The sequence below is a fragment of the Galleria mellonella genome, unplaced genomic scaffold, assembly GCF_026898425.1.
Source record: "Galleria mellonella isolate WM207_F2 unplaced genomic scaffold, CSIRO_AGI_GalMel_v1 utg424, whole genome shotgun sequence".
Lineage (NCBI taxonomy): Eukaryota > Metazoa > Arthropoda > Insecta > Lepidoptera > Pyralidae > Galleria > Galleria mellonella.
Genome location: NW_026442097.1, coordinates 2,377,626 through 2,405,454, shown reverse-complemented (window position 1 = coordinate 2,405,454; position 27,829 = coordinate 2,377,626). Strand labels below are relative to the sequence as shown.

The 27,829-nt window shown below is 36.0% G+C and overlaps 2 protein-coding genes across 2 annotated transcripts; one reads left to right on the top strand and one right to left on the bottom strand.

The window, feature by feature from the left end:
- Positions 1-2,219: 2,219 nt before the first annotated feature.
- On the top strand, positions 2,220-6,580 carry LOC113516048 (U-scoloptoxin(01)-Er1a-like). Its single transcript, XM_031914523.2, has 4 exons — positions 2,220-2,508; positions 4,828-4,991; positions 5,675-5,755; positions 6,491-6,580. Exons 1-4 carry the CDS (start codon positions 2,478-2,480, stop codon positions 6,542-6,544), a joined length of 330 nt encoding a protein of 109 aa, XP_031770383.1. The 5' UTR covers positions 2,220-2,477; the 3' UTR covers positions 6,545-6,580.
- On the bottom strand, positions 6,459-26,031 carry LOC113515831 (probable chitinase 2). The gene is made up of 9 exons (XM_026900122.3): positions 25,869-26,031; positions 17,059-17,223; positions 16,287-16,476; positions 14,756-14,852; positions 13,740-13,955; positions 13,208-13,402; positions 11,763-11,896; positions 11,269-11,444; positions 6,459-10,507 (listed from the first exon to the last, which is right to left on the bottom strand). The coding sequence occupies exons 1-9, from the start codon at positions 25,939-25,941 to the stop codon at positions 10,218-10,220; spliced, it is 1,536 nt and encodes a 511-aa protein (XP_026755923.2). The 5' UTR covers positions 25,942-26,031; the 3' UTR covers positions 6,459-10,217.
- Between the last annotated feature and the right edge of the window lie 1,798 nt (positions 26,032-27,829).

The following is a 27,829-nucleotide window of genomic DNA, read 5'->3' as shown; positions in this document are numbered from 1 at the left end:
CATGTCAAGGTTCCAGGAACTAAAACTGAATGTCAAGGGGTCTCAAAATGGCGCGAAGTAACTTAATAGGAACCCGTAAAGATCATTATGCACGGTTATATTTAAAGTTTTACGTTATCAACCGACTTCAAAAAGAAGGAAGTTCTCAATTCGACTGTATTTTTTTGTTTGTAATCTCATAATTCCGTCAGTTATAAACTGATTTAGGGATTTTATTTTTAATTTGAAAGGACATACTTACAGATTGGTCCTATAGAAATGTTGTTAAAATCGGTCTAGTAGTTTAGTGTTGAAATTAAAATAACAGATTTTGCGACATTTGATATTGTTTTTTTTGTAGACCACAGATTTAAATAATTTTTAAAAATTACTATATAGTAGTATATTTATGATTATTTTTTTTCTTATAGATCAAGTTGATGTTGTTTTAAAATTCATATAAAATTGGACGGGCAAAGAGCATAACCCATACAGTCTAGTCATAAGTTAAAACCTCATAGATTGAATATTGATAGTTTTTTTTTTGTGATTTCTGAATGAAGGAGGTTCTCAATTCGACTACATCGCCAATTTGGAACCGATTTCCATAATTCGTTTTGCAATCAATTCGGTGTTGTTCCAATAAAAAAATTTGTGACAATTAAAGTTGCCATATAGGAAAAATATCATCATCATCATCAGCCTTTATTTATTCATTGCCGAACATAGGCCTCTATCTATTGTGAGGTTTTGCCGGTAGTTGCCAAGCTTGGCAGGCAGGTTGGTAACTGCAGTTAGGTTTTGGTGATGTTTTAAGAGGGATACTGCGGCCTATTTCTCGATTATTAACTTCCCTTGGTCACTTCTTACGACACTCACAGGAAAGGAAGGAGTGACCCATTTTGTGTTGGGACCACGACAGTTTCCAGAGTGACCCGCGTGGATGTTATTGAGCTTCTTACGACCCCCCTTGGAAACCACCATAGCGTTAATTTTTATCGAATTCGTCATGATGAGCCAACCAAACTGTAAAGCGATCCCAATTCTAACCTAATTCCTAACTGTTGTTCCATGAGTACAGTAAAAAATTGTCATTGGCAATGGATTGGATTGATATCGGTATTAGATTCAAGAGTAAACCTGCTGATCAGAGGGCCTCCAAAAAATATTTTCCGAAATTTCGGGGACGAATATAACAGAAATTTGATGTTAAAATTACATGTCGTTTCAAATGATTAAAATTGTTAAAATATCATTGCTCTGGACTATTAGGATAGGATTTATGATGAACGAAACGTTAAGCTCCATTTACTGGCTCGATTTAGTTACGAACAAAAACACGAAATTGGGCCCGAAAATTCGGAATTTCATTTCATGGTAGACCACCAGATTTATAATATAGATAAATCCCTGGTCTGTCCCACACCTGGTCAGCTGCGGACAATGCGATGGTATGCGAGCAAGGTTCAGATCTGACCTGACCTTGTTCGGGACGGAAACATATATGTGCATGCAGGTTCTTGAAAGGTTGGTATTATGCAACAGTGTTCTCATTATTCGGATGTTATTTTGTCAATTCGTTTGTATTTTTTTTTGTTCCTAAAAGTAACCGATTTCAAAAAAGGAGGTTTTCAATTAAATTGTTTTTATTTTTATGTTTGTTACGTAACTCCGTTAGTTCTAAACCGATTTGGGGAATTCTTTTTTATCTGAAGGGATATAAATTTACAGGTTAGTTCCATAGAAATTTTATCAAAATCGGTTAAGTAGTTTAGTTTTCAAATCAAAATAACTGGTTTTTGTTTTTGAAAAATCAAAAAATTCTTCTTATGGGGCAAATGAAATATAATACTAATAAAAAAAAAATCTACGGTCACCACTCTCCATTAGGTGGGCCGTCAGCTTGTTTGCCATTCCAAATTTTAATTGGACAACGCGGTTTTAGAGATGTTTTTTCTCACAAACGCTCAGGTTATGGAATGAACTCCCTGACGAGGTTTTTCCTAGCCACTACAGTATGGAATGAAATGAAATGGCAACGCATGGGGGGCATCATGGGTGAAACAGTATACTCTGTTATGTTCATGGTACTGCTCATGTCTATAGGCGACGGTTACCACTTTCCATCAGGTGGGCCGTTAGCTTGTTTGCTATTCTAAGTTGCATAAAAAAAACAGCATGGGGTTCTTAAAAAAAAGTGGTAAAGAGGTTTCTTCAGGGTCGGCAACGCGCGCGTTTTACCCCTGCTATTGCAGGCTTTCATAAGCTACGGTAACCGCTTATCATCAGGTTGGCCGTATGCTTCTTTGCCAACTCAGTGTTATAAAAAAAGTTCTTCATCCTGCATAAACTTATCCACGGATCAATATAGATTACATTCTAAATTCAATGCGGATTACTTTAAGCTTTTTAGTGTGTTAATTCGCGTCGCAGGCGCCGGCCATCGACCTGCGCACGCGCATTGTTATTTATATATTATATATCATAATTTTTTAAATATGTTTAGATATATTTCTGTATTTTTATTGGGTAAGTATTTTTTTTATATGTATTTGAACACGTTTATTAGATACGTTACGACATTTGAAAATACTAGCTTTATCCCGCGGCTTCGCGCGCGTGAAGTAGTGTATAAAATATGTTATGTTCCGAGTTAGAATATAACTTACCCGTGTACCAAATTTAAAACTAAACCATTCAGTAGATTTTGCATGAAAAAATAACAAACACCCATGGTTTAAATTTTATCTTTTTTGTGTATGATAATTAATTAATCACGTGAGATTTTAATTTACTTTTGCATTAAAAATTTAATGCATTTATTATTTTTATAACTGGTGTAACAGGTACAGTAAATTTTAATGCCAAATGATATCAAAGGCGGTCTTATCTATACCTATTGTGTGGATCATAAAACGCTTTTGTACAAGCTCGAACATTATGGTATAAGAGATAATGATCTAAAATTAATGAGAACTTATTTAGAGGATAGGGTTCAAACTGTAGATATTGACGGTGTAAAATCTAAGGGAGCTAATATTAAGATGGGCGTTCCACAAGGGTCAATCTTAGGCCCCTTTCTCTTTTTAATCTACATAAATGACCTTCCCTTTATGGTAGAGAAAATTGCAGATATAGTGCTGTTTGCGGATGATACTTCGTTAGTGTTTAAAATTGGACGTCAAAGTAATCAATTAGACGATATAAATTGTGCTATGTCTGCAATATTAAATTGGTTTACATGTAATAACCTATTATTAAATTCCAGCAAAACAAAGTGTATAAAATTTACACTTCCTAATGTAAGACTAATAAATACACAGTTATTGCTTAATGACGAAATAGTAAATTTTGTTAATGATACAGTTTTTTTAGGTATAACAGTAGACTCGAAATTACAATGGGGGCCCCATATTTCAAAATTGGCCAGTAGACTCAGTTCTGCTGCATATGCAATTAGAAGAATTAGGCAATTAACAGACGTGGCGACGGCTAAACTTGTATATTTTAGTTATTTCCATAGCATAATGTCTTATGGCATACTGCTGTGGGGTAAAGCAGCCGATATAAATACTATATTTGTTTTACAAAAGAGAGCCATACGTTCTATTTATGGTATGGGTTCAAGAGAGTCATTACGTCAGTGCTTTAAAGACTCAAATATCCTCACAGTTACTTCACAATACATTTATGAAAATATTATGTATACACGGAAGAACTTAGCGAGTTTTAAAAAACTCAAAGACTGTACAAGTAGAAACTTACGCAATATAAATAAGCTTATTTTACCTAAATGCCGTCTGCACATAATCAGTAATTCATTCTATGGTAATTGCATAAGATTTTATAATAAACTGCCGGAATCTGCATTAAATCTGACAGAGAGGCAATTCAAATCTTATATTAAACAATTTTTATGTAAGAAAGCCTATTACAGGATAGACGAATTCATAGATGACAACATATCAAGTAAATAATTAGTTTATTAGCATACAACGTTATAATTTTATTTTCTCATTGCTTTCTTGATTTAATTGATTAATTTTAGAAATATGAAAGCGTAGCGGTTTTTTGTATTAATTGCCGCATGCATTCTTATGTAAAATGTGAATACTATAACTATCAGATGGCAATTGTGAGTAGCTTTGACGTGGTCTAGTGTTTTGAGTAGTCATGCTCACTAAAATGTCCAGACTTGTGGCGGCGTGGTGGGCCGGGTCATTGGGCTCCCTAAAATATGGTCGAGCGCAGTGATGGCTGGCTCATCCGTCATACTCGTGAACGGGTGCTGCTTGTAGGGACTGGTCTGCTCTAATCACTATGACTGATTTCCTCTTATTAATTGTTTAACCAGTTGGTTATGTATTCAATTTTTTTTTCTTTTTGAGTATTTAATTGAATTAGTGCTAATTGGTGGTTTGTATTCACACAATTAAACTTAAAAATGTAAAATAATAATAAAATTATTTAAAAGAGCATCACGCAAGTTTCTTGCTCGTTCTTCTTGTGATGAGACAGCTTTCCGAACGAGCGGTAAATTAAAAAAAATGTAATGACTTTTCAAAAGTGCTTCAATGTAAGTTTATTTGAATAAATGATTTCTATTCTATTCTATTCTATTCTATAATAAATCTGTAGAGAGGTCAATTCTGTACATGAAATATATTTCCAAAACAACTATCAGCGGGTGATTAGTGATCGATACTGATGCCGAAAATGTAATCAGTGAAATTTTTGTCTGTCTGTCTGTCTGTATGTTCGTTATAGAAACAAAAACTACTCGACGGATTTTGACGTAACTTGGTACAATTCTTCATACTCAACAAATAAATAATTTATTATTTTCAGCATTAGCCACGGCTCTGAGTCAGGTGCCATATGATTACTACCACGTGCTACACCTGCCTCACGATCCACCCCTATATCCGGTGTTAGAGAAAGCACCGCCAACAGAATTCACATGCGCCGGAAGGACGAGGGGATATTATGCTGACGTTCATACCGGTTGTCAGGTAATTTAGTTGAAAGAAGGTACAAGTGAAGAAGAAAGAAAGAAATATATTTAAAAACAAAATTTTTTATGCAACTTAGAATGGCAAACTGCCGGTCCAATTTGATGGAAAGTGGTTTTATTTTTTATAACATAGAATGCAAACGAGCATGCGGCTCACCTGATGGAGAGTGGTAACCGTCGCCTATTCATATGATCAGAATTGTGAACATCACAGAACACACTGTGACACCCGTGGTACTCCTCATGCATTGTCATTGCAGAGGACTAAGGTACGGTAAGGCCTTTGTACCCTGTAAATTCACTACCATATCCCACCCTTCAAACCGAAACATGGTCATGCAAACACAACTGCTTCATAGTAGAAAGACGAGAGGTATAGAGATACCCATCATACCAGCCGTTAACTGTCCACTGCTGGACATATGCCTTCCCCTTGGGGGTTTTGCCAGTAGTTGCCACACTTGGCAGGCGGGTTGGCAATCGCAGATAGGGTTCTGGTGATGTTTTAAGAGGGACGCTACTGTCGATCCCTTGATTATTAAATTCCCTTAGTTACTTCTTACGACACTCATGGGAAAGGAAAGATTGGTCTCTCCCTCAGCCATGGGAAAGGAAGGAGTGGTTTCTCCCTCTCTCTCTTTCACACATACACTCATTAATGCCACACAATAAATTTTGCAGGTATACCACTTCTGTTGGAGACATCGTCTAGTCAGTACAGACCTCTGTGCTAATGGTACTCTCTTCAACGAACAGTTCCAAGTAAGTTGGTTGTATTTCTTTCTTTCCTCAATTTTCAATCCGCGTAGTAAAAAATTTTTTTAAGCGATTTTAAAAGGAGTTTCTAAGAGGTCGTCACTCAGACCGACTTACTAAACTAAATAAAATTAGTTACATCAAACAAAAAAACAAAATTTCAAACCTCTTTATGATTAAAGAAAGGGAGGGAGGGAGACTTGTACAAAAGTCGTTTGCTTGGGTACCTTTGTCCCATTCGTGTTTTCGGGTTTCTTTTTTTTATACAATTTAGAATGGCAAATAAGGTGGGCCGTCAGCTTGTTTACCATTCTAAATTATATAAAAAAAAAGAAGCAAGACTTTATAATGGACAAACTTAATAAATACAAATAATTTTAGAATTTCCTTCACATATAGCAAGTTTTTTTTTTATACAACTTAGAATGGCAAAACAAGCTGACGATCTACCTGATGGAAAGTGGTAACAGTCGCCTATAGACATGAGCAGTACTATGGACATAACAGAGTATACTGTTTCGCCTGCGATACCCCCCCATGCGTTGCCATTTCTGAGGACTCAGGTGTTATTTCTCTGTACCCTGTAAATTCACTACCATATCCCATCCTTTAAACCGAAACACAGCCATGCAAACACAACTGATTCACGGTAGAAACAAGATTGGGACAGTGGTGCCCAAGCATAATAAAATAAAACAATTATTACAAAAAATTTATAAAAATATAATTTTTATTTCACAGGTCTGCGATCATTTCTACAACGTGAGATGCGGTTCGCCTTACATTGATTTATAGGTCGAAATATGAAGCCTTACATTACGTAAGTACAAGATGTAAATAAATATAAATACTTATAAATAAAACTTATTTATTAAACATTATTTATATGTACTAAACATTGTTTCATTGCCTACTATCTTTTCCCTTCTACTTCGTACGCGTGGATTTCCGAAGTTGGAAAACCAATGCAATACACTATTGCCAGATGACGTATTCAGATGCAATGCTGCTGCTGATTTTCACCATCGTACAACCCGCCATAAACTAAAATTTCATCCCAACCATCTGGACGAGTGGCGGTCTTCCACCGTGCGTTTTTCAAGGCACTTTCTCCCACGCACAACCACTCTTTGGAATCAACTTCCAGCAACAGTATTTCCGAACCGATACGACAACATAACCTTCAAGAAAAGAGCATATTCCCTTTTAAAAGGCCGGCAGCACACCTGCAATGCCGTTGGTGTTGTGCGTGACCATGGGCGGCGGTAGTCACTTACAATCAGGTGAGCCGCATGCTCGTTTGCCCCCTGTGTTGTAAAAAATAAATATACCAGATTTCAAGTTAGACCTTCAGGAATAGAATTGTGAAAGTCGCATCCAATTTGGTGCAGTAGTTTTGGCGTGATACCGGAACAAACAGGCAGACAGATTAAATTACTAAAAATTATTGTGCTATATTTAGTCCTTGTTAAGACTTCTGATATTAATTTTTCTTACATACTTGCTATGTACAGATATTGTCAATTTACAATTTTGTTATATTAGTAAATAGTAACTTCTTTCTGTCTACTAAGTACATTGAATTTATTAATTGGTTGAAAAAATACTTCCAGAGTACTTGATATTGAATTTGTAAGCTGACAGTTATGTCTATAGTTAGTATAGACAGTTATAATTAACTACCATGTAATATTAGACATAGTACATTTAAACAAATACACATAATGTTAACAGAGATTTAAAAGAGCAACTGTTGAGTTTCTTGCGGGCTCTTTTTAACAGATAACAACTCTCCGAACTATGTATTCATAAAAAAAAATACAATTAAAAAGTGCTTGTATACAAGTCTGTTTCAATAAAGATGATTTGAATATGAGAAGCTTGAATTTTAATTTTTAACATCGGCAGATGGCGCTCAAATGACGCGTAATGATTTAAAAAAAAAGTCGAATAATCTGCTAATAAAGACAGGCAGGACTTTATTTAATAAAACTTATTAATTTAAGTGAATTTAAGTTAGTCCTTAATCTATGGTTGACTAGCTTTATGCTTGTTACTTCATACACGTGCATTTCCGAAGAAAAAAAAAAAAAACAAAACTAACGAAATAGGCCATTTCTAAATGGCGTATCAAGATTAAATATACACTTGATTTTAAATTAGATCTTCAGGAATAATCTGTGAAAATTGCATTTCAATTTTGTGTAGTAGTTTTTGTTTGATGTCGGAATAAATATACAGACAGATTAGGCATAGAAACAGACAGACAAAATTTCCAAATAATATTGTTTTAACATCTGTTGCTCTTATTAAGACACTTTATATATTTTTTTAATATCTCCCATGTATATATATTGTTTAGTTACAATTTTATTATTTTAGGTAGAATCCTTTCTGTGTAACTGGTAACACAGTCAGTCCGGATAGCAGAGATGTGGGCTCAATTCGACGTGTATTTATTCAACCTATTAATAATTTAAGGATCTCAAATACATTAAAATATTTTTTATCACATTGAAAGGGAAAAAATCGAATAACTTAGATTATATAGATAGAGTGTATCCAAACAAATTTCCCTAAAAATAGGGTAAACTGTATCTATGTACCATAATGTCATTTATGACTAAGTATATGGGAGAAAATATATAGTGATGTAAACTTGAAAAATAAATAATACAAAATTATTAAAATCTATTCGAAAGAGTCAGATAAACAGTCTATAATGATTCGTAATGATGGTTATCATTACTGAATACTTTCATTTACATATAAGAAGGACATGAAATATGTTTTAGTTTTTAAATAATTGAAAATGGTCGCCATTTTACTTAATACATGTATATTAATTTAAAAGCGATACATACATTTGTATACTTATATAATATCAGAAAAATAGATCCCAATTCTAATTTGAAAATATGCGAACATTTTAATGTAATTAAAAATGCAATACTAAAAAAATATGTCTGTATTTATTTTGGTATTTATAAAAAAAAACTTATGTCAGTCAATTTGTTTACGTTTGGCTAATTAAAAGTTAACACTTTTTTTATAAATCCGAATCCAGAAAAAGAAAAAATAACGTTTTTTTTACGTTGGATGCTCTATCTATATAATCTGTCCAATTTTGGACAAAATTTAAATATTATAATTCTTATAATTCTATATAATCTAAGCAAATAATTTTACCTTGCAACACAGTATCCGCTATGTCACACGTGAGACAGATATATTTATATCATTTTTTTTTTGGTTATATGGATAATGTAATGGAATTTTGGTAAACACCTCGAACATATGTATTGTGTAATAAGGTTTCGAGGTGTCATTTTTCTCAACATATCCTTTAAACTAATATTTTAATTTCATAATTTCGTCAAACTACAGTTTTATGAATCATATTACTATTTGACCATATTATTGTACCTTGACCAGACACAATTTTAATGATTCCTCTCCATCCTAAGGTTGCCTGAAAGAGATCGCTATTTAGCGACAAGGCCGCCCATTGTTGCCTCCTTATTTTGCTTTTATGTATACCAGAGGGAGACTTTGTACAAAAGTCGATCGCTTGGGTACCTCTGTCACATTCGTGTTTCAACCGTGAAGCAGTTGTGTTTGCATGGCTGTGTTTCGGTTTGTAGGGTGGGATATAGCGTGAATTTACTGGGTACAGAGGAATAACACCTGAGTCCTCAGGAATGTCAACGCATGGGGTGGTATCATGGGCGAAACAGTATACTCTGTTATGTCCATGGTACTGCTCATGTCTATAGGCGACGGTTACTACTTTCCATCAGGTGGGCCGTCAGCTTGTTTGTCATTCTTAGTTGTATAAAAAAAATGTAATTAATTATGCATTATGTTTGTGTACATATTGTTGTTCTTTATAATTTGTATCATTCTTTGAAGAGAACAATAAAGAGTTTTCATTCATTCATTTATATTAGTTCTTAGAATAAAGATTTTGCTGTGATATCTAATTAAAAATTCAATTTTAGATATACGCTTAGTTTGGCCGTGTGGTCCTGACATAGAATAGGCTACCCCTTCCTTTCCCGTGGGTGTCGTAAGAGCCGACTAAGGGAAGGTTAGGGATGGGCAACAGCGTCCCTCTTAAAACATCTCTAAAGCTTAACTGCGGTTGCCAATCCGCCTGCTTAGCGTGGCAACTACTGGCAAAACCCCCCCAGGGGGAGGCTTCTGTTCAGCAGTGGACAGTTAAAGGCTGATATGATGATACATTTAGAGAAACGACACCTCAAAATCGATCCTTATACTTTGAACAAACATATTTCTGTGTGTAATTTTTTGTTGATCAATGATTCTGTCAATGCTCATATTTGGTAAGCAAAGACCAGCTCCAGCAGGCCGTATCTGTAAAAATCTCAAAGTTTTCTTTATGATTCTTTTCGTTTTCTTTAAGCTCTATATACTTGACTACATTCTAAATTTGATCTTCTAAATTTTATATCCTTAGAATTTTACTCAACTGTCGAAGAGTAAGATACAGTGTTATATAGAACAAGTCAGCACTAATAGTGTGCGCTGAGCTTGGTTTTCTCTCCTCTTCGTGATCTATTGCGTTCTCTTTCGTTATCCTATCCATCTCTTCTACAATACGGTTCTCTTCTAACGCCAGATTGGCGGCTTGGTTAATCGTTTCCATTAATGGGTAATTAGAGTGCATAGGTTCAGGTAGTCTCAGATGCAGCTTGCCTCCGGAGATGACGTACGCTGTATCAGAGTGGTCATGAGCTGGAATAAAGGAAAGCAAACCGTTTGGAGTTCTTTCTTATGCAACTTATACTTACAAATAGGTTACTTACATTAAATTGTAAAACTTTACCAAAGGGAGACTTTGTACAAAAGTCGATTGCTTGGATACCTCTGTCCCATTCGTGTTTAAACCGTGAAGCAGTTGTGTTTGCATGGCTGTGTTTCGGTTTGAAGGGTGGGATATGGCGTGAATTTACTGGGTACAGAGGAATAACACCTAAGTCCTCAGGAATAACAACGCATAGAAAGTATCATGGGTGAAACAGTATACTCTGTTATGTCCATGGTACTGCTCATGTCTATAGGCGACGGTTACCATTTTCCATCAGGTGAGCCGTCAGCTTGTTGTTCATTCTAAGTTATATAAAGTTGTATATAAAAAACATAGAATGGCAAATAAGCTGACGGTCTACCTTATGGAAAGTGGTAACTGTTGTCTATAGATATGACCAGTACCATGGACATAAAAGAGTAAACTGTATCATCCATGATAGACTTCATCCATTACCATTCCTGAGGACTAAGGTGTTATGATTCTGTACCCTGTAATTTCACTACCATATCCCATCCTTTAAACCGAAACACAACTGCTTTACAGCAGAAACACAAGTGGATCAGAGGTACCAGGGAAGTGGCCAGGAAAAACTAGTAAGTCTATTTTGTACATTCTAGTACTGGGCTTCCACTTAACATCATTATCATTTCAGATAATCATTGCTTATCATCAAAGAACGACTTACCATCACGAAGTTTTAACGTCTTCAACGCCTCATTCAGTACTGGGTCGTCCACCATCGTCTCATGCCTTTCAACAAAGTCCAAGAAAGCATCTGTGTCTCTAGTGCAGTGACCTTTGAAGTCATCAGTATCTATGCTCCATACCATCAGCCCTCCTAAGTTATAATCCATGGCCAACCTGGAGAAAGTTGGTTTAAATTGATTATAAGAATTACGTTGTTTAAATTTTAAGTTCAAGCTTCGAAATTATTTTTTATAAACTAAACCTCACTTTAGGGGGGAGGGGGGAGGAATGTAATGAGAATATTAATCCTCATTGCTGGCAATATATCCGATTCACACAGGGTTGAGGTCGACGTCCATGCGGGCTAACTGACCTGCTTACATACTCATCTATCATCCCTCACTGGTGCCTCGTCAGCGTATACTGAAATAGCGCAATCAGGGTTACCATTCCTTTATCATTCATTAAAAAAAATCTGTATAATTAACTTACTTGACTTTGATAGCAATGGATCTGGCGTTATCGTAGGATATGATTTTGTCACCATTACGCAAGTATGGAGTGGACGAAGGCTTATGCCATAGCCTCTCCCAGGACGACGTCTTGTTGTTCAGCTCTAGGCATATCTGTGGAATGACGCTGAATTAGCTTTTCACGTCAAATTCCTTAGTGGATATGCATAGAACCGAGTATAAAGGCATCTAACTAACCATACATACATACATTATTTCATACATATTCATGACTTGTCTCCAGTACAGTTCCAAAAACTCTAGATTCCTTCTTCATTTAGCACATAGTTTATTTAAATATTAGAGGTTAATTTAGTCCTTTGCTCAGTACCTGAATCCTGGGTATTGTTTTGGGTTGGAATTACTAATGGGATCTAACAGACTTTGCTTACTAATGGCAATTGGTCTTTAAAAAAAACGTCCATGCTTACTTTTTTACTTTATCCGAGCTGTAAGTACTTTATATTATTTTCAATTTCGTGTATAATATAGTATATTTCATATATGTGTAAGTATATTTGTTATTTATATATATTTATTCGTTTATATATGTAATTTTAGTATGTATGTATATTAATAATTACTAGTACCGCATTCGAGTATTTTGACACTTCCCTATGGTTGACTGGGAGAGAGTGCTTTTAGCATTTAGTCCGCCATGTACACATATTTGTACTAATGAATAAATAAATTGGGATACTAATGGGGTCTAACAGACCCGTTACTAGGTTGACCCATGGTCAATTACAGGAGAATAGATTGCTATAGGTCAGCTGACTTGACCTCGTCTTCATCTAATATCCCTTATTGGTGACGTCAATGTAGCTCGTTCTTTCTCACTTTCTGACACTTTATTTCAAACCATTTCGCTCACACACTATTTACAATTGTATTATAAATACGATCTGCCACGAATAATGGGCAATTCCTGCCCATTATTGAGTATATGCATTATATTTTGGGATAATATAAGTTAAATATAAATTAATTGGCAAAATGTAAGGGTTTTTTGGTCGTTCGTTTAGGCATAATCTACTAAAAATGGACACAAATTTGTGACAGAGTAGAGACGAAGGAAATTATATCGATTTGGGGAAAAAATTCACATTTGGGTAAAATTAAAAATTACATCTGGCAACACTGTTGAAACGCCCTATAACGCTGTTAATTCTGTTCCAAGCATTCAATCCACTTTCTTGTTCTATTCTATATGCTCTCCTTTAACCAAAGATTGTCAGTAAGAGATTGCCCTAGCGATAAGATCGCCTTTTGTACCTTTATATGTATATTTTAACCTGTACTCCATGCTATTGTATTTCAGTTGAATTGTTTATATGTCATTATTTATTTTTATGTTTTTGGTGCAATAAAGAGTTAAATAAATAGAATAAATATTCTAGAAAATATTTCAAAATGTATTTTTACCTCGTTGTATCCCATGAATCCGTTTTCTCCTGTATATCGTCCTTTGAAACCGACGTTTTGTACTTTAGTCCTGCCGAATTCGATCTGTCTAGTATCGGGATCACTCAGTATGAACGTCCGTCCGTACATGGGCAGACCTAACACCATTTTATATGGACTAACACCGTGGGATAACATGTACTTGATTGTGTATTCCTGTAACAAAGTTATTATTAAACATTAGGTTCTAACTCCGGGTTCATAAGGTTAAGTTTCATTTAACTCAGAACAAATTTTAAATAGAACAATATTAGATCCATCACCATCATATCAGCCTTTATTTGTTTATTGCTGAATTAAGCCTCTCCTAATTGGAAGATTTAGCTAGTAGTTGCCACATTTGGCAAGCGGATTGGCAATTGAAAAGCCAAACTTTGGTGATGTTTTAATAGGGACGCTGCTGTTCATCTCTCGACCATTAAGTTCCCCTACTCGTCTCTTACGACACCCACGGGAAAGGAAGCGGTGTCCGGGACAACACGAAAATACTCACCACACTTAAAGCATCTTCATCACTTCCACCCCTGAGGGGAGCATTGGCACCAACAAACCCGTCCCACGTGCCATGGTAATCATAACACATCATGTGTATCAAGTCCAAATAGCGGCTCAGTTTTGCCAGGTCGTATGCAACGTCCATGGTGTTCTTCCCAGCGCCCAAAGCCGCTGTAAGGATGTAACCTTTATCTTGGAACGCTTCTTTTAGTTCCTGAAATGAGAAAATAATAGTAAGTAGAGAAGTACAATCACAACTAGGATCATCATCGTCATTCCAGCCTTTAACTGTCCATGGCTGAACATAAACCTTTTCCTTTGGGGGGTTTACCAGTAGTTGCCAGGCAGATTGATAAACCAGACAGATAAGCTTAAGAAATGTTTTAAGAGGGGCGCCGTTGCTCATTACTCGCTCTTTCTTAGTAGCCTCTTAGGACACCCACGGGAAAGAAAAGGGTTGCATATTCTATGCCGGGACCACAAGGCCAAAGCTAGGATACCAGCTAGGATAGGGAATCAGGTAACGCATATCTGGTACAGCCTAGAACGTCCATATTATTATATCAGCCGTTGCTGAACATAGGCTTCCTCCAAAAGAGGGGGTTTGCTAGTAGTTATAGCCCTTGGTAGGGTCGGCAACCGCAGTTAGGATATATGGTAGTGATATTTTAAGAAGGACCAATAAGTTCCCTTAGTCTTACGACACCCACGAGAAAGCAAGGATTGGCCCATTCTATGCCGGGAACACACGGCAGATTGGAAGGGTATGGTAGTGAAATTACTAGATGCTGAGGCGTAACATCGTATTCCTTAGGAAGTCCTCAGGAGGCAACGCATGAGGGGTACCGTGGTTATAACAGTCTATTCCGCTATATCCATGGTGCTGTTCATGTCTATAGGTGACGGTTACCACTTTTCATCAGGTGAGTGGTCCGTTTGTTTGCCATTCTAAGTATCAATAAAACAAAACTGCAAAGAATTTAATGGACAATCAATTATTTACACTTATTTCACCTTTACAAGGGTGACGTAGTTAGCTTTGTCATGCGGTTGTCCTCCCCTCTTAGCAGGGTACTCCCAGTCGAGGTCCAGACCATCGAACTTGTATTTACTGAGAACAAAAATAAACATATATTGTATTTATATATATATTTTTATTTATTCTTTATTGTACACAAAAAATTACAACATATAATATATATAAAATAGAGATGTACAACAGGCGAGCTTAACTCTGTAAGAGTTCTCTTCCAGCAAACCCTGAGTGGAAAGGAGCATTAATTATTAGCGGGCAGTATGCGTACAATAATAGAAGGAAACAGTATAGATGTTTCTATTAAAAAATAATAAATATGTTGACATATATAAGTAACTCATACAATTAAAATCAAAATAAATATATATCTGTATACAATAATACATACATACATACAATATATACATAAACATAAATATAAAATCTTATCCAAAAGGTCGAAAAAGTCATAACTCTGACTATTCCATTAGGGGATATAGTCTTGTGTGTATATGTTTTTTTTATACAACTTAGAATGGCAAACAAGCTGACGGCCCACCTGATGGAAACTGATAACCGTCGTCTATAGACATGAGCAGTACCATGCACATAACAGAGTATACTATTTCGCCCATGATACCCCCATGCGTTGCCATTCCTGAGGACTCAGATGTTATTCCGCTGTACCCAGTAAATTCACGCCATATCCCACCCTTCAAACCGAAACACAGCCGTGCAAACACAACTGCTTCACGATTGAAACACGAATGGGACAGAGGTACCCAAGCAATCAATTTTTGTACAAAGTCTCCCTCTGGTTTGTTCATGTACAAGTTTATTTTATTTTAAACCCCTTCAAAAACAAGGTTTTCAATTCGATTGTATTTTTTTATGTGTCTTATTTCATAATTCCATAAAGTTGTAAACCGATTTGGAAAATTCTTTTTTTTGTCTGAGGGTCCAGACATAGAATAGGCCACCCCTTGTTTTCGCGTGAGTATCGTGAGAGGCTACTAAGGGAAGGCGAGGGATGAACAGCAGCGTCCCTTTTAAAACATCTCAAAAGCCTAATTGTGGTTGCCAATCCGCCTGCCCATCGTGACAACTACTGGCAAAACCCCCCCAGGGGAGGCTTATGTCCAGCAGTGGACAGTGAAAGGCTGATATGTTGATGATGTACCAACACTTGAAATTAGCAAACATTGTGCAATAATTTTGATGGAAAATGAAACAGCGAAGCATTTAACGTTTTATTATTTCTGCCTATCCTAATGGGAGATAGGCGTGTCAGACATATGTACGTAAGGGACGATATTATTAGAACAAAATGGCGGATATATATAGTATTAAAAAATATAAAATGCTGTTTTTTTTTATAATACAGATAGGCAAGCGATCTTGATGGTAAGTGCCTACCGCGCCTATAAGGATCCGAAACACCAGAGGAATTGCAGGTGTGCTGCGGCTCTTTAAAGACGAATACGCTCTTTTCTGGAAGGTGACGATATTGTATCTGTTTGAAACACTTACTCCAAAAATGCCAAAACGCTCTGAATGAAAGTGTCTCTTGTCTGTTTCTTGGAAGCCATTGCTGAATACTTCTCTGAGCCCTCGTTCCAGCCACCAATCGCTATGGTGACCTTCAGGTGGGGGTACCTATTCTTCAGAGCCACCATTTGGTTGTAGGCTCCCGATTCCTTCTCGATATCAAGCCATGAATCTGGAATTTTAAATATGTGGATTAAGTATTTTAAGGTGTTAGAATAAAGAGGCTCTACGGTTGCCAAGTGTGGCAACTACTGGCAAAACCCTCCTTTATGAGGAAGGCCTTTGTTCAGCAGTGGATAGTAAATTGTTAATATGATAATATTATTTTTATACCATATACGTCATTCTTTATATACAAACTCTATAGACATTTTCTCCTTTTTTTCTTATACAACTTAGAATGGCAAACAAACTGACGGCCCACCTGATGGAAAGTGGTAACCATCGCCTTTAGACATGAGCAGTACCATGGACATAACAGAGTATACTGTTTCGTCCATGATACCCCCCATGCATTGCCATTCCTGTGGACTCAGGTGTTATTCCTGTGTACCCTGTAAATTCACGCCACATCCCACCCTTCAAACCGAAACACAGCCATGCAAACACAACTGCTTCACGGTTGAAACACGAATGGGCCAGAGGTGCCCAAGTTTGACGACTTTTGTATTAAGTACAAAATGGTCACAACTCAGTTTATTGTTTGGCCCTCAAAAGAGCAAAACTCTGATATTTTGTTGTGGCCATAATTTACCTAATATCTTGATTCCATTCGTTTCCTGATTCAGTCCAGCGAAGGAGTACACGAGGTGGGTACAAAGCTGTGGATTCAACTGGTTCACGCTGAAGGATCCGTCGCCTTTTCTATACGCCGCCCAAGTCGCCACATAGCACACTACGGCTTTACCATGTCTTGGTCCTAATGAAAAAAAAACATATAATATATTAGTTGTATTCCGTGACTTCACCAGCGAGAATCGGCACATAAAGTATGCCATGTGTATTTGTGTAGGCGGTTATATGTATGTATGTATATGTATTTGTATATGTGTTAGTATGTATATGTATATATATATATATATATATATATATATATATATATATATATATATATATATATATATATATATGTGTATGCATATATATATATGTGTGTGTGTGTGTATGTATATAGATATATTAATGAGTAGGGATATATATTTATATTTTTTCATCGTGCCTCCCACCAAACTGTTTATAATTACTCCTCTCCATCCAAAGGTTGCCTGGAAGAGATCGCTCTTAGCGATAAGGCCCTCCATTGTTTTCTTATTGTGATTATTTCTTGTAATTGTTTATATTTAGATAGATAGATAGATAGATAAACACTTTATTTGAGCCATTTAACACACGTAAATTAATGAATAAAATATTAACAATTTACTATTAATACAATTTGATTATTTACATTTTTCAAATATAAAACAACATATAAAACATAAAATTAATATTGGAGATATGTTTTCACCAAGTGTGTCGCAGTGACCCAAAAAGGCTACAGCTCAGTGATACTTTTGCTTAAAAGCAAAGCACTGATTTTCAGCTGCAACCTGAAGCAAGGCTACACGGACGCGTGCAACAAACCCAGAGTGTAACCTGTGTAACCAATTTAATGGCAGAAGGTAAAATTATATTATATAGATACATACTTATATAGATGATGCATTAATAATATAATATATTTTATTAATTAATTAAACATAATATTTAACATATATAAATAATAATTCACCACAGTAATTATGTTAAAAGCAGTCGCTATCAGGCGACTAATCCAAATTTTTGCTTATTTAATAAATGTTGCTTTATCAACTTTTTAAAAATTGATTTGGATGCAGCTAGTCTCATTGGAGGGGATATGTTATTCCAGCATTTAGTCGCCTGGTGGCGAAAACATCCGGTAAAAGCGACTGTCCTATGGTTATGAACCGCCAACGGGGGCCGCGTTGATCGAGACACATTACATCCATAATAATTGTTGAAAGTCGGAAATTTGAGTTTTTTATATAGATATTCAGGGGATTTAAATTTCACAAGATCAAACATAAGTACAGCAAGGTGCAATCGTCTACGTGAGTCCATGTTCAACATAGATGCTTCATTCAAATATGGTGTAATGTGACTACGAGGTGAAACAACAAAGCAAAAGCGACAGCACGCATTCTGAATCCTCTGTATCATTCGACGAGATGAAGAAAGGAGACGAGGCCCGTAGACCAGATCACCATAATTTAATCTGGATAACACAAGAGACTCACAGAGTGTAATTCGTGATCTTTCTGACAACAAATTTCGTATCTTGTATAATATTTTAAGTCGATAAAAGCAATTCCGGACCAAACCCAACACATGGTTTTCAAAACGCAAATTACTGTCAAAAAGCACACCAAGGTTCTTTGCCTCGCAAACATGTTCAATATTTGTATCACCGATCTTTACAACTAGATTATTGTTCGATGCCTTCTCAATTTGATTTTTCGAGCCAATTACCATATATTTTGATTTTAAAGGATTAAGAACAAGAGCATTATTATTAGACCATGCAGCGATGCGATCTAAATCTTCATTCATTTTCTGAATAATATCCCAATTTGATTTCTAGATATATACAGTTGTACATCGTCCGCATAACAATGATAGTTACAGTTCTTAATAACATTAGGGAGGTCGGCACTGTATATAATAAATAGAAGTGGGCCCAGTATAGATCCTTGAGGAACTCCACGCTTCACCAACCTGGGGGAAGATATCATACAAGTACCATCATCCTTCAGCAATTTAACCGCCTGAAATCGTTCTCCTAAATAACTCTTAAACCAATTAATCGAGTGATGATCAAACCCATAATATGACAATTTAGAGAGTAACAATGAAATATTGAGACTATCAAATGCGCGGGAAAAATCAAGTAAAGTCAATATAGAGCCTTGACCATCATCTTGAGCAGCCAATATGTTGTCTGTCACATCAAGCAATGTTGTGACAGTGCCTCTGCCCTTTCGAAACCCCGACTGGAAAAGCGGCAGTATCTTGTTGACTTCAATGTATTTTAATAATTGAAAGTATATGGCTTTTTCCAAGATTTTAGATAAAAAAGGCAATATACTAATAGGTCTCAGATCTTTAAATTCCTTTGGATGGTCAACTTTAGGAAGAGGAGTAATTAATGCCTTTTTCCACTGATGAGGAACCACACCTGTTACAATTGATTTGTTAATTATATCAGTAATAATAGAGAGAGTATGTGGTAGGGTAAGCAAAACCATGTCCCGACTAATACCATCAGTCCCAATTGCGTTTGATTGTATGGACAAAATATACTTGGCAACATCATTTGAACTGATAGGTTCCAATCTAAAACTAGGCGTCGTTGTATTAAACCGATGAAATTCAAAATAGGTTAACTGTGAAATAGTGACTGTTTCAGGTCCGGGCACTTTTAGAAAATATTTATTAATACTATTAGGGTCGTTAAAGCTGTCAGGAAGATAATCACTTTTACAAGGATCTATTAATATTCTATCCCTCAAATTCTTCCAAAACACTTTACTATTACTCGTATTAGAGTTAATATAATGATTATAATAGGCTTTCTTCTCAGCAGCAATACTCATAGACACTGTATTTTTGAGGTCTTTATAATATTTTTTGTCCCTCTCCAATTTAGACTTACGATATTTATTATGTGCTTTGTTGCGTAAGTCAATCATGCACTTAATTGTATCAGTTATCCAAGGAAGTGACTGATGACGTTTGAATTTTCTCGTTATTATTGGAGCATGCCTGTCGAAAAGGGACATAATAAGCGTATTAAATCTATCAACCATATCATCAACCGTGCTCATACACGAAACAGACGCCCAATCACGTGTAAGAAGGTCCTTATAATAAGTTTAAGGTATTTATAATAAGTTTACTATTGTAATCTTTTGGAGGAAACAATAAGGAGTATATCTATCTATCTATCTATCGCTGGTATCTATGTGGTAAGTTAGGATACAACTTCCCCGTGTACCAAATTTCATTTAAATCCGTTTAGTTTAATAGTTTTTTTTTATGTAATTTAGAATGGCAAATAAGCTGACGACCCATCTGATGGAAAGTGGCAACCGTCACCTATAGACATGAGCAGTACTATGGACATAACAGAGTATACTGTTTCGCCCATGATACCCCCCATGCGTTGCCATTCCTGAGGACTCAGATGTTATTCCTCTGTACCCTGTAAATTCATTGCCATATCTCACCCTTCAAACCGAAACACAGCCATGCAAACACAACTGCTTCACGGTTGAAACACGAAAAGTGGTTAACTTTTCATCTGGAGAGCCGTCAGTTTATTTGCCACTCCGTATCACATAAACGACGTATATACCACGATTTTACAAGCGATTACGAACCTTATGTTGCAAACAATAAGTTACAACAACAATCCAGTTTTATACTTGTACAATCCAATGCAATGCCCTTGCACCACTGTCATCTGCGGCTATTAAGAACTCCGAACGAGTATTTTGTAAACTCACCCAACTGGTTTTGTATCATAAATAATGTAATTTTTAGTTTCCAAATGGACTAGATTGTGTTTGGTTATATTTGAGATTTTATTAGCTTTGATTAATAACACTTATTTCTCTATTAATTTATTTATTTCATAAATTGCTTTTGTGAAATCAATGCACCGCCATTTGCTCTTCTCTGTTTAGCGTAACGGTTCACTGGCAGAGAATGATATCAGGCATTAAGTTCCTTGTGCTTTTTTTTATGCAACTTAGAATGGCAAACAATCTGACGGCCCACCTGTTGAATAGTGGTAACCGTCGCCTATACACATGAGCAGTAACATGGACATAACAGGGTATACTGTTTCGCCTATGGTACTTCCCATGCGTTGTCATTACTGAGGACTCAGATGTTATTCTTCTGTACTCTGTAAATTCACTGCCATATCCCACCCGTCAAACCGAAACACAGCCATGCAAACACAACTGCTTCGCATAGAAACACGAATGGGACAGAGGTGCCCAAGCAAACGATTTTTGTACAAAGTCTCCCTCTGATATTTACAATTGATATTGTATGCATTATATACAAACCCTACAGACACTTTCTCCTTTCGGGTTCTCAAGGTTGACTGAAAGAAATCCTTTCAAGGGATAAGTCCGTCTGTGTACATTTTTGTTATAACCAAATATCTTTATATTATAAGTGCTTTATATTATTCCCAAATTCGTGTATAATATAGTATATATCATATATGTGTAAGTATATTTGTTATTCATATATATTTATTCGTTTATATATGTAATTTTAGTATGTATGTATATCAATAATTAGTAGTAGTACCGCATTCGAGTATTCTGACACTTCTCTATGGTTGACTGGGAGAGAATGCTTTTAGCATTAAGTCCGCCATGTGCACATGTTTGATAACTAATGAATAAATAAATAAATATCCATTCTATAAGTGAATGTACAAAAGCAAAGAAATAAATAAGACGTTAATAACCTTGATATTCTAATAAAAATCAACTTTAAAATATATATTACCATAAATTTACAACTTAGAATGGCAAACAAGCGGACCACATATCTGACCGAAAGTGGTAACCGTCGCTTATATTTTTTTTTAATGCGTGAAAATGGATTGGTAACCCCGCCCGCGCTATCGGTATACACCGACGAGGCACCAGTGAAATAGGTGAGAATGAATGCAGGTCAGTTGGCCCACTATGATGAATTCGACAAGAATTAGCCGTGACGGTTTCCAGGGGGAACCGCGTGGTGGTCGATCTGAGAATGTATATTTTTTTTTATATTACTTAGAATGGCAACCAAGCTGACGGCCCACATGATGGAAAGTGGTAGCCGTCGCCTATAGACATGAGCGGTTGACGGTTGAGTGAGACGACGGTTGGGGGAATTGGAATTATTAACATAGTAATGAGGTTAAATAGACTCATTTCGGTTTGAAGGGTGGGATATGGCGTGAATTAACTGGGTACAGAGGAATAACACCTCAGTCTTCAGGAATGGCAATGCATGGGGGGCATAATGGGCGAAACAGTATACTCTGTTATGTCCACGGTACTGCTCATGTCTATAGGGGACGGTTGCCACTTTCCATCAGGTGGGCCGTCAGCTTGTTTGCCATTCTAAGTTGTACAAAATAATACAAAAAAAACCTCGACAGGGAGCTTATTTCATAATTCCATAAACTACGTATTTGTTTTTGTTATTTTTTCTTTTTTATTATAATTAATTTATGGTATTAAAGTCCGTTGACTGTTTCTTTTACTAGTTAATGTTCGGGTATTCTTATTGACATCTCTCAGGTCTGACTCATCATGTTCGCATCAAAATATTTTCCCGTTTCGTCGAACAAAATTCTTGGAAGTTTTTAACCTATAAATACTTCTTGTTTTTAATGTAACACCTTCATTAAATACGCATACGAAATTGATTCCATTATGTGTCATTTAGGTGATGACTAACTTAACTGTATTACCTTATATTATATATATATATATATATATATATATAAATAAATAGCCATAGTAAAATAAATAAACAGCATAGGGTTCTTCAAAAGGGGGGTAAAGAGGTTTCTTCAGGGTCGGCAACGCGCGCGTAATACCTCTGGTATTACAGGCGTTCATAGGCTACGGTAACCGCTTACCATCAGGTGGGCCGTATGCTTGTTTGCCACCTCAGTGGTATAAAAAAAAAGCCTATGTCCTTCCTCACGGTTCAGTGGTTTTGACGTAACAGACACATTTCCCTTCACTGCTCTGCTCCTATTGATCGTAGCGTGTTGAAAAGTATACTATAACCTGCCCAGGAGTATGATGAATAATTGTACCAAGTGTCGTTAAAATTCGTCGAGTAGTTTTTGTTTTTATTTAGTTTTTGTTTCTATAACGAACATACAGAAAGACAGACAAAAATTTTTCTGATTGCATTTTTGGCATCAGTATCGATCACTAATCACCGCCTGATAGTTGTTTTGGAAATATATTTCATGTACAGAATTGACCTCTCTACAGATTTATTATAAGTATAGATATATATAATAGATTGTGTACCACAAAAAACCAACATTAAATGTGGCAAAACGAGATTTATTTATTTTTATTTAAAAACTAAACTATTGTATTTAAAAAACGAACAGAGTTTCGTGTCTCTGGTCAAACTGTTTATAATTACTCTTCTCCATCCAAAAAGTTGTTTATGCAACTTAGAATGGCAAACAAGCTGACGGCCCACCTGATGGAAAGTGGTAACCGTTGCCTATAGACATGAGCAGTACCATGGACATAACAGAGTATACTGTTTCGCCCATGATACCCCCCATGCGTTGCCATTCCTTAGGACTTAGGTGTTATTCCTCTGTACCCAGTAAATTCACTGCCATATCGCACCCTTCAAACCGAAACACATCCAATAATACCTTCATGGTAGAAACACGAATGGGACAGAGGTACCCAAGCAAATGACTTTTGTACAAAGTCTGGTGTTTTTTTAAATTATTTCAGTAGTTTAGATTTTAAATCGAAATAACCTTTTCCCACAATTAAAGTCTTTTTATTTGTGGAACACAATACTAATTATTTGAAGTCGGTTAAACATGTGTTCATATTAATATTAAAGTAAATCTAAGTGGTTAACGAACATTAAGTAATGCCCGCCATTATTAGGTACAGTGAACCGGAATAAAAGTTATGAAATTTACGTTGTTAGAATGTTAATTGCGTCGCACTGTCCAGTAGGTTCCAAAACAAAACGTGTGTAGACGGAATACATTATTTCATTTTGTGCCGCGTCTAAAAGATCGAGGTTCCCTATTCGATTTGAATTCTTTTCAACCGATTTTTTAAAGAGATGATGCTTTTTAATGAGTTGGTAACTTTTTTTGTTTGTTACTTCATAACTCCGTCAGTTGTACCTAGAACGATTTTGAACATTCTTTAATGCCTTCGTTTTGTATATCACAAAGTTGGCAAACAAGCATACAGCCCGTCTGATGGTAAAAGTTCACTGTGGTCAGACGTCCGTCGCCCATAGACATGAGCAGTATCATGGACATAATAGAGTATACTGTTTCGCCCATGATACCCCCCATGCGTTGCCATTCCTGAGGACTCAGGTGTTATTCTTGTGTACCCTGTAAATTCACCGAAACACAGCCATGCAAACACAAGTGCTTCACGGTAGAAACACGAATGGGACAGAGGTACCCAATCAATCGACTTTTGTACAAAGTCTCCCTCTGGTAAAATCAATATACACTATCTAAACTGATACTATAATAAGAGGTAAGATTAAATTTTTTATTTGTAAAGGAAAAACCCAAAAATTATTTGATTTAAAAAAAAATCTTTCACATATAAAAAGCCACATTATTAGCGAGTAACAGGCTTAATTAATTTTTTTTTATTTAGGACATTCTAACAATTACCCGTGCGAAGCTGGGACAGGACACTTGTTTTATAATTTTTTTTCAAAATATATGTATAATATAACGCCAATAATAATAAATAGCTCTGACTACCCCCTAAGGGATTGTAGTTATGAGTATATTGATTATTTTAAATATAGAATTTAAATATAAAAAAGAAAATAATGCACCTGGCTGGTAGTGAAGCGCTTCAGTTTTAAAATACATATTCTAATTAAGTAATTAAATTTAATTACCTCTGGCTTCCTTATTTAAGAGATGGTATTTAATATATAAAATTCTCGTGTCGCGGTGTTGTTACCAGACTCCTTCGAAACGGCTTTACCGATTTTCATGAAATTTTGTGTGCATATTGGGTATGTCTGAGAATCGGCCAACATCTATTTTTTATACCCCACAATGATAAGGGTGACCCACCACTAAAAATTTTTTTTTTATTTTTTTGACAAAATTTTGTATTTTCATTTTAATATGATTTAGTATTGAAAAATACATACATACATACAGTAGGGTTGCAAGATGGCAATTGAGTATAATAATTGTAGTACGATATATTTTTATATATAGTTCTAGAAATAATGTAAATGGTAAAACAACGTTTGCCGAGTCAGCTAGTTTACAGTAAAATTTAAAACATGAAAAAGATGATAAATTAATTTGTCTGAAAGTAGTAACTTTATGGATTCGTATATGTAATTGTTTATCTACAATAATTATCAATTGTTACCGCATAATTACATTTATTTTGCCAAAGGTTGACTGGGAGAGACTGCTATTATAGCATTAAGTCCGCCTTTTGCACGAAACATTTTTTTGTTTCGTAATGTGCTCAATAAAGAATAAATAAATAAAAAAATAAAGTGAATAAATATTTTAATTAATCTTTTCTAATTAAATTTATTAATACTGATTAATAAATTAATAAATATATTCCACTAACAAATACAGTCGAATTGAAGGCTAAAAACAAATAGGTATCAAAATACATTGTATCACCGTAAAAGTTGGTAAATGCCACATCGGGGTAACAAAGGAAACATAAAAATGTATCCAGAATTAACACTCACCGCCAAACGACTGCGTGCGCACTAAAATTCCCAATATCAATAACAGAACACACACACATAAATGTTTATACATATTTTTTTATTACGAATTGAATATTTTTTTTTAAACTTTCTAATCGTATCCGCGTAAACCGGCAAAGCGACGCGTCTACCGTTTGGCAATGAACTGAGCCAGTGTTGCTATTCGCCTTTCACTTTTGTTGCCATGTTGGACATTAAATTCGTACTTGTGAACGTTTCAACATTATTTGTGATACGATTTTTATGTAATTTTTTAAAGGAGAAGATCCTCAACTTGTCTGTTTTTATTAAGACGATTGTATTGCATATTATGGACAAATTTTGATATTTTTTTATGCAATTGAGGCTGTTTATTTGTTTTGTAATGTTACGCGATTAAGTTCGTAATTGTAAACCGATTTTGTTAATTCTTTTTACTTCATTATTTGATTGTGCTAAATTAGGATATAATCTATCCGTGTAACAGGTTATATTGGGGGAAGGGGTTGTCAGTAACGTGGATTGCTAGCATTATATCCATGTGGTCGACTTGGAAACCATTGTGCTGAATCCTAGGTGTATTCCTCACGATGGACTAGCTGACCTGCCTTTTCATTCTCACCTGTTATCCCTTACTGGTGCCCCGCCAGCGTATACTATTAGTGCAGGCGGGGTTACCATTCCATTAAATCGGCCGTTCATTTACCTTCCTAATGCTCCTCAAATTTTGCGTCTAAATTCCGCCCATCATGTACCATCTTGTATAGGCATTTGGCCACCCATATCCAATATCCCGTCCTCGCATGCCTTAAACACTTTATCGGAAATCATAAAAAAAGAAATATATTGTAAAAAAAGAATTAATTTTATTAAAATCCGTTAAATAGTTGTTGCGTGAAAGAGTAACAAATATGTATCCATCCTTTTTAATAAACTTTTGTATTTATAATATTAATAAATAGGAGTGATGAATATATTGTCTAATATCGTCATCATTTCAACTATTACCCGTCCACTGCTGAACATAGGCCTCCCCCATAGACTGCCATAAGGAACGGTTTTTTTATACCACTGAGGTGGCAAACATACGACTCACCTGATGGTAAGCGGTTACTGTAGCCTATGAACGCCTGCAATACCAGAGGTTTAACGCGCGCGTTGCCGACTCTGAAGAAACCTCTTTACTCCCCTTTTAAAGAACCCCATGCTGTAGTCTCTTGGGAAAACCTCGGCAGGGAGCTCATTCCATAACCTGAGCGTTGTACGCGACCATTTAGGCTGTAGGTCCTGAGCCACCCGCATTTACTGATTCCCAGCGATGCATTTGAGGTTGTCATTCTGTCTAGTGATGGGTTTGCCTGTATGGGGTCGCTCAAGAACCTTTCCTTCCCATCGGTTGTCAGTAACATATGTACCTACATAAAAAAAAATACTAGTGAATCGACTTACAAAATGTTACACATTGTGTAACTTTTTTAAATACTGTATCATTCGCTCGGTTGACGACCCTCTACCAATATTCAAAGTTGTCACTTCGAAAGCGATCAGCCGTATCGCGAATTACACGCATTCCTGGTACGAGGCATACCACAGTAATTTCCCAGTGGGGGGAAGGGATTGTTAGTAATGCGGGATACCAGTCCCATTGCTAGCAACATACTCTGTCAGGGGGGAGAAGGAATTGTTAACAGTGGGGATTAGTAGCCCATTGCTAATATTATACCTTGTTAGGTCGACCTCCTCGTGGTTTTCCTGAAAACTATCGTGATTAATTCACTATTAGACTCGTAACGATGGGCTAACTGACCTGCTTCATCCTCACCTATCATCCCTCACCGGTGCCTCGCCAGTGTATACCGATAGCGCAGGCGGGGTTTTTTGATGGGTGAAAATGGAATGGTAACCCCGCCTGCGCTAACGGGATACGCTGGCGGAGCACCAGTGAAGGGTAATGGATGAGA

Coding starts and splice junctions, on each gene's coding strand:
- LOC113515831 (XM_026900122.3), bottom strand. CDS start 25,941: ATGTATAAACATTTATGTGTGTGTGTTCTGTTATTGATATTGGGAATT. Junction 16,477..17,058: donor GAATGGAATCAAGATATTAG/GTAAATTATGGC, acceptor TTAAAATTCCAG/ATTCATGGCTTGATATCGAG. Junction 14,853..16,286: donor AGCGTTTTGGCATTTTTGGA/GTAAGTGTTTCA, acceptor TTTTGTTCTCAG/TAAATACAAGTTCGATGGTC.
- LOC113516048 (XM_031914523.2), top strand. CDS start 2,478: ATGTTTAGATATATTTCTGTATTTTTATTGG. Junction 2,509..4,827: donor TATTTCTGTATTTTTATTGG/GTAAGTATTTTT, acceptor TATTATTTTCAG/CATTAGCCACGGCTCTGAGT. Junction 4,992..5,674: donor ACGTTCATACCGGTTGTCAG/GTAATTTAGTTG, acceptor TAAATTTTGCAG/GTATACCACTTCTGTTGGAG.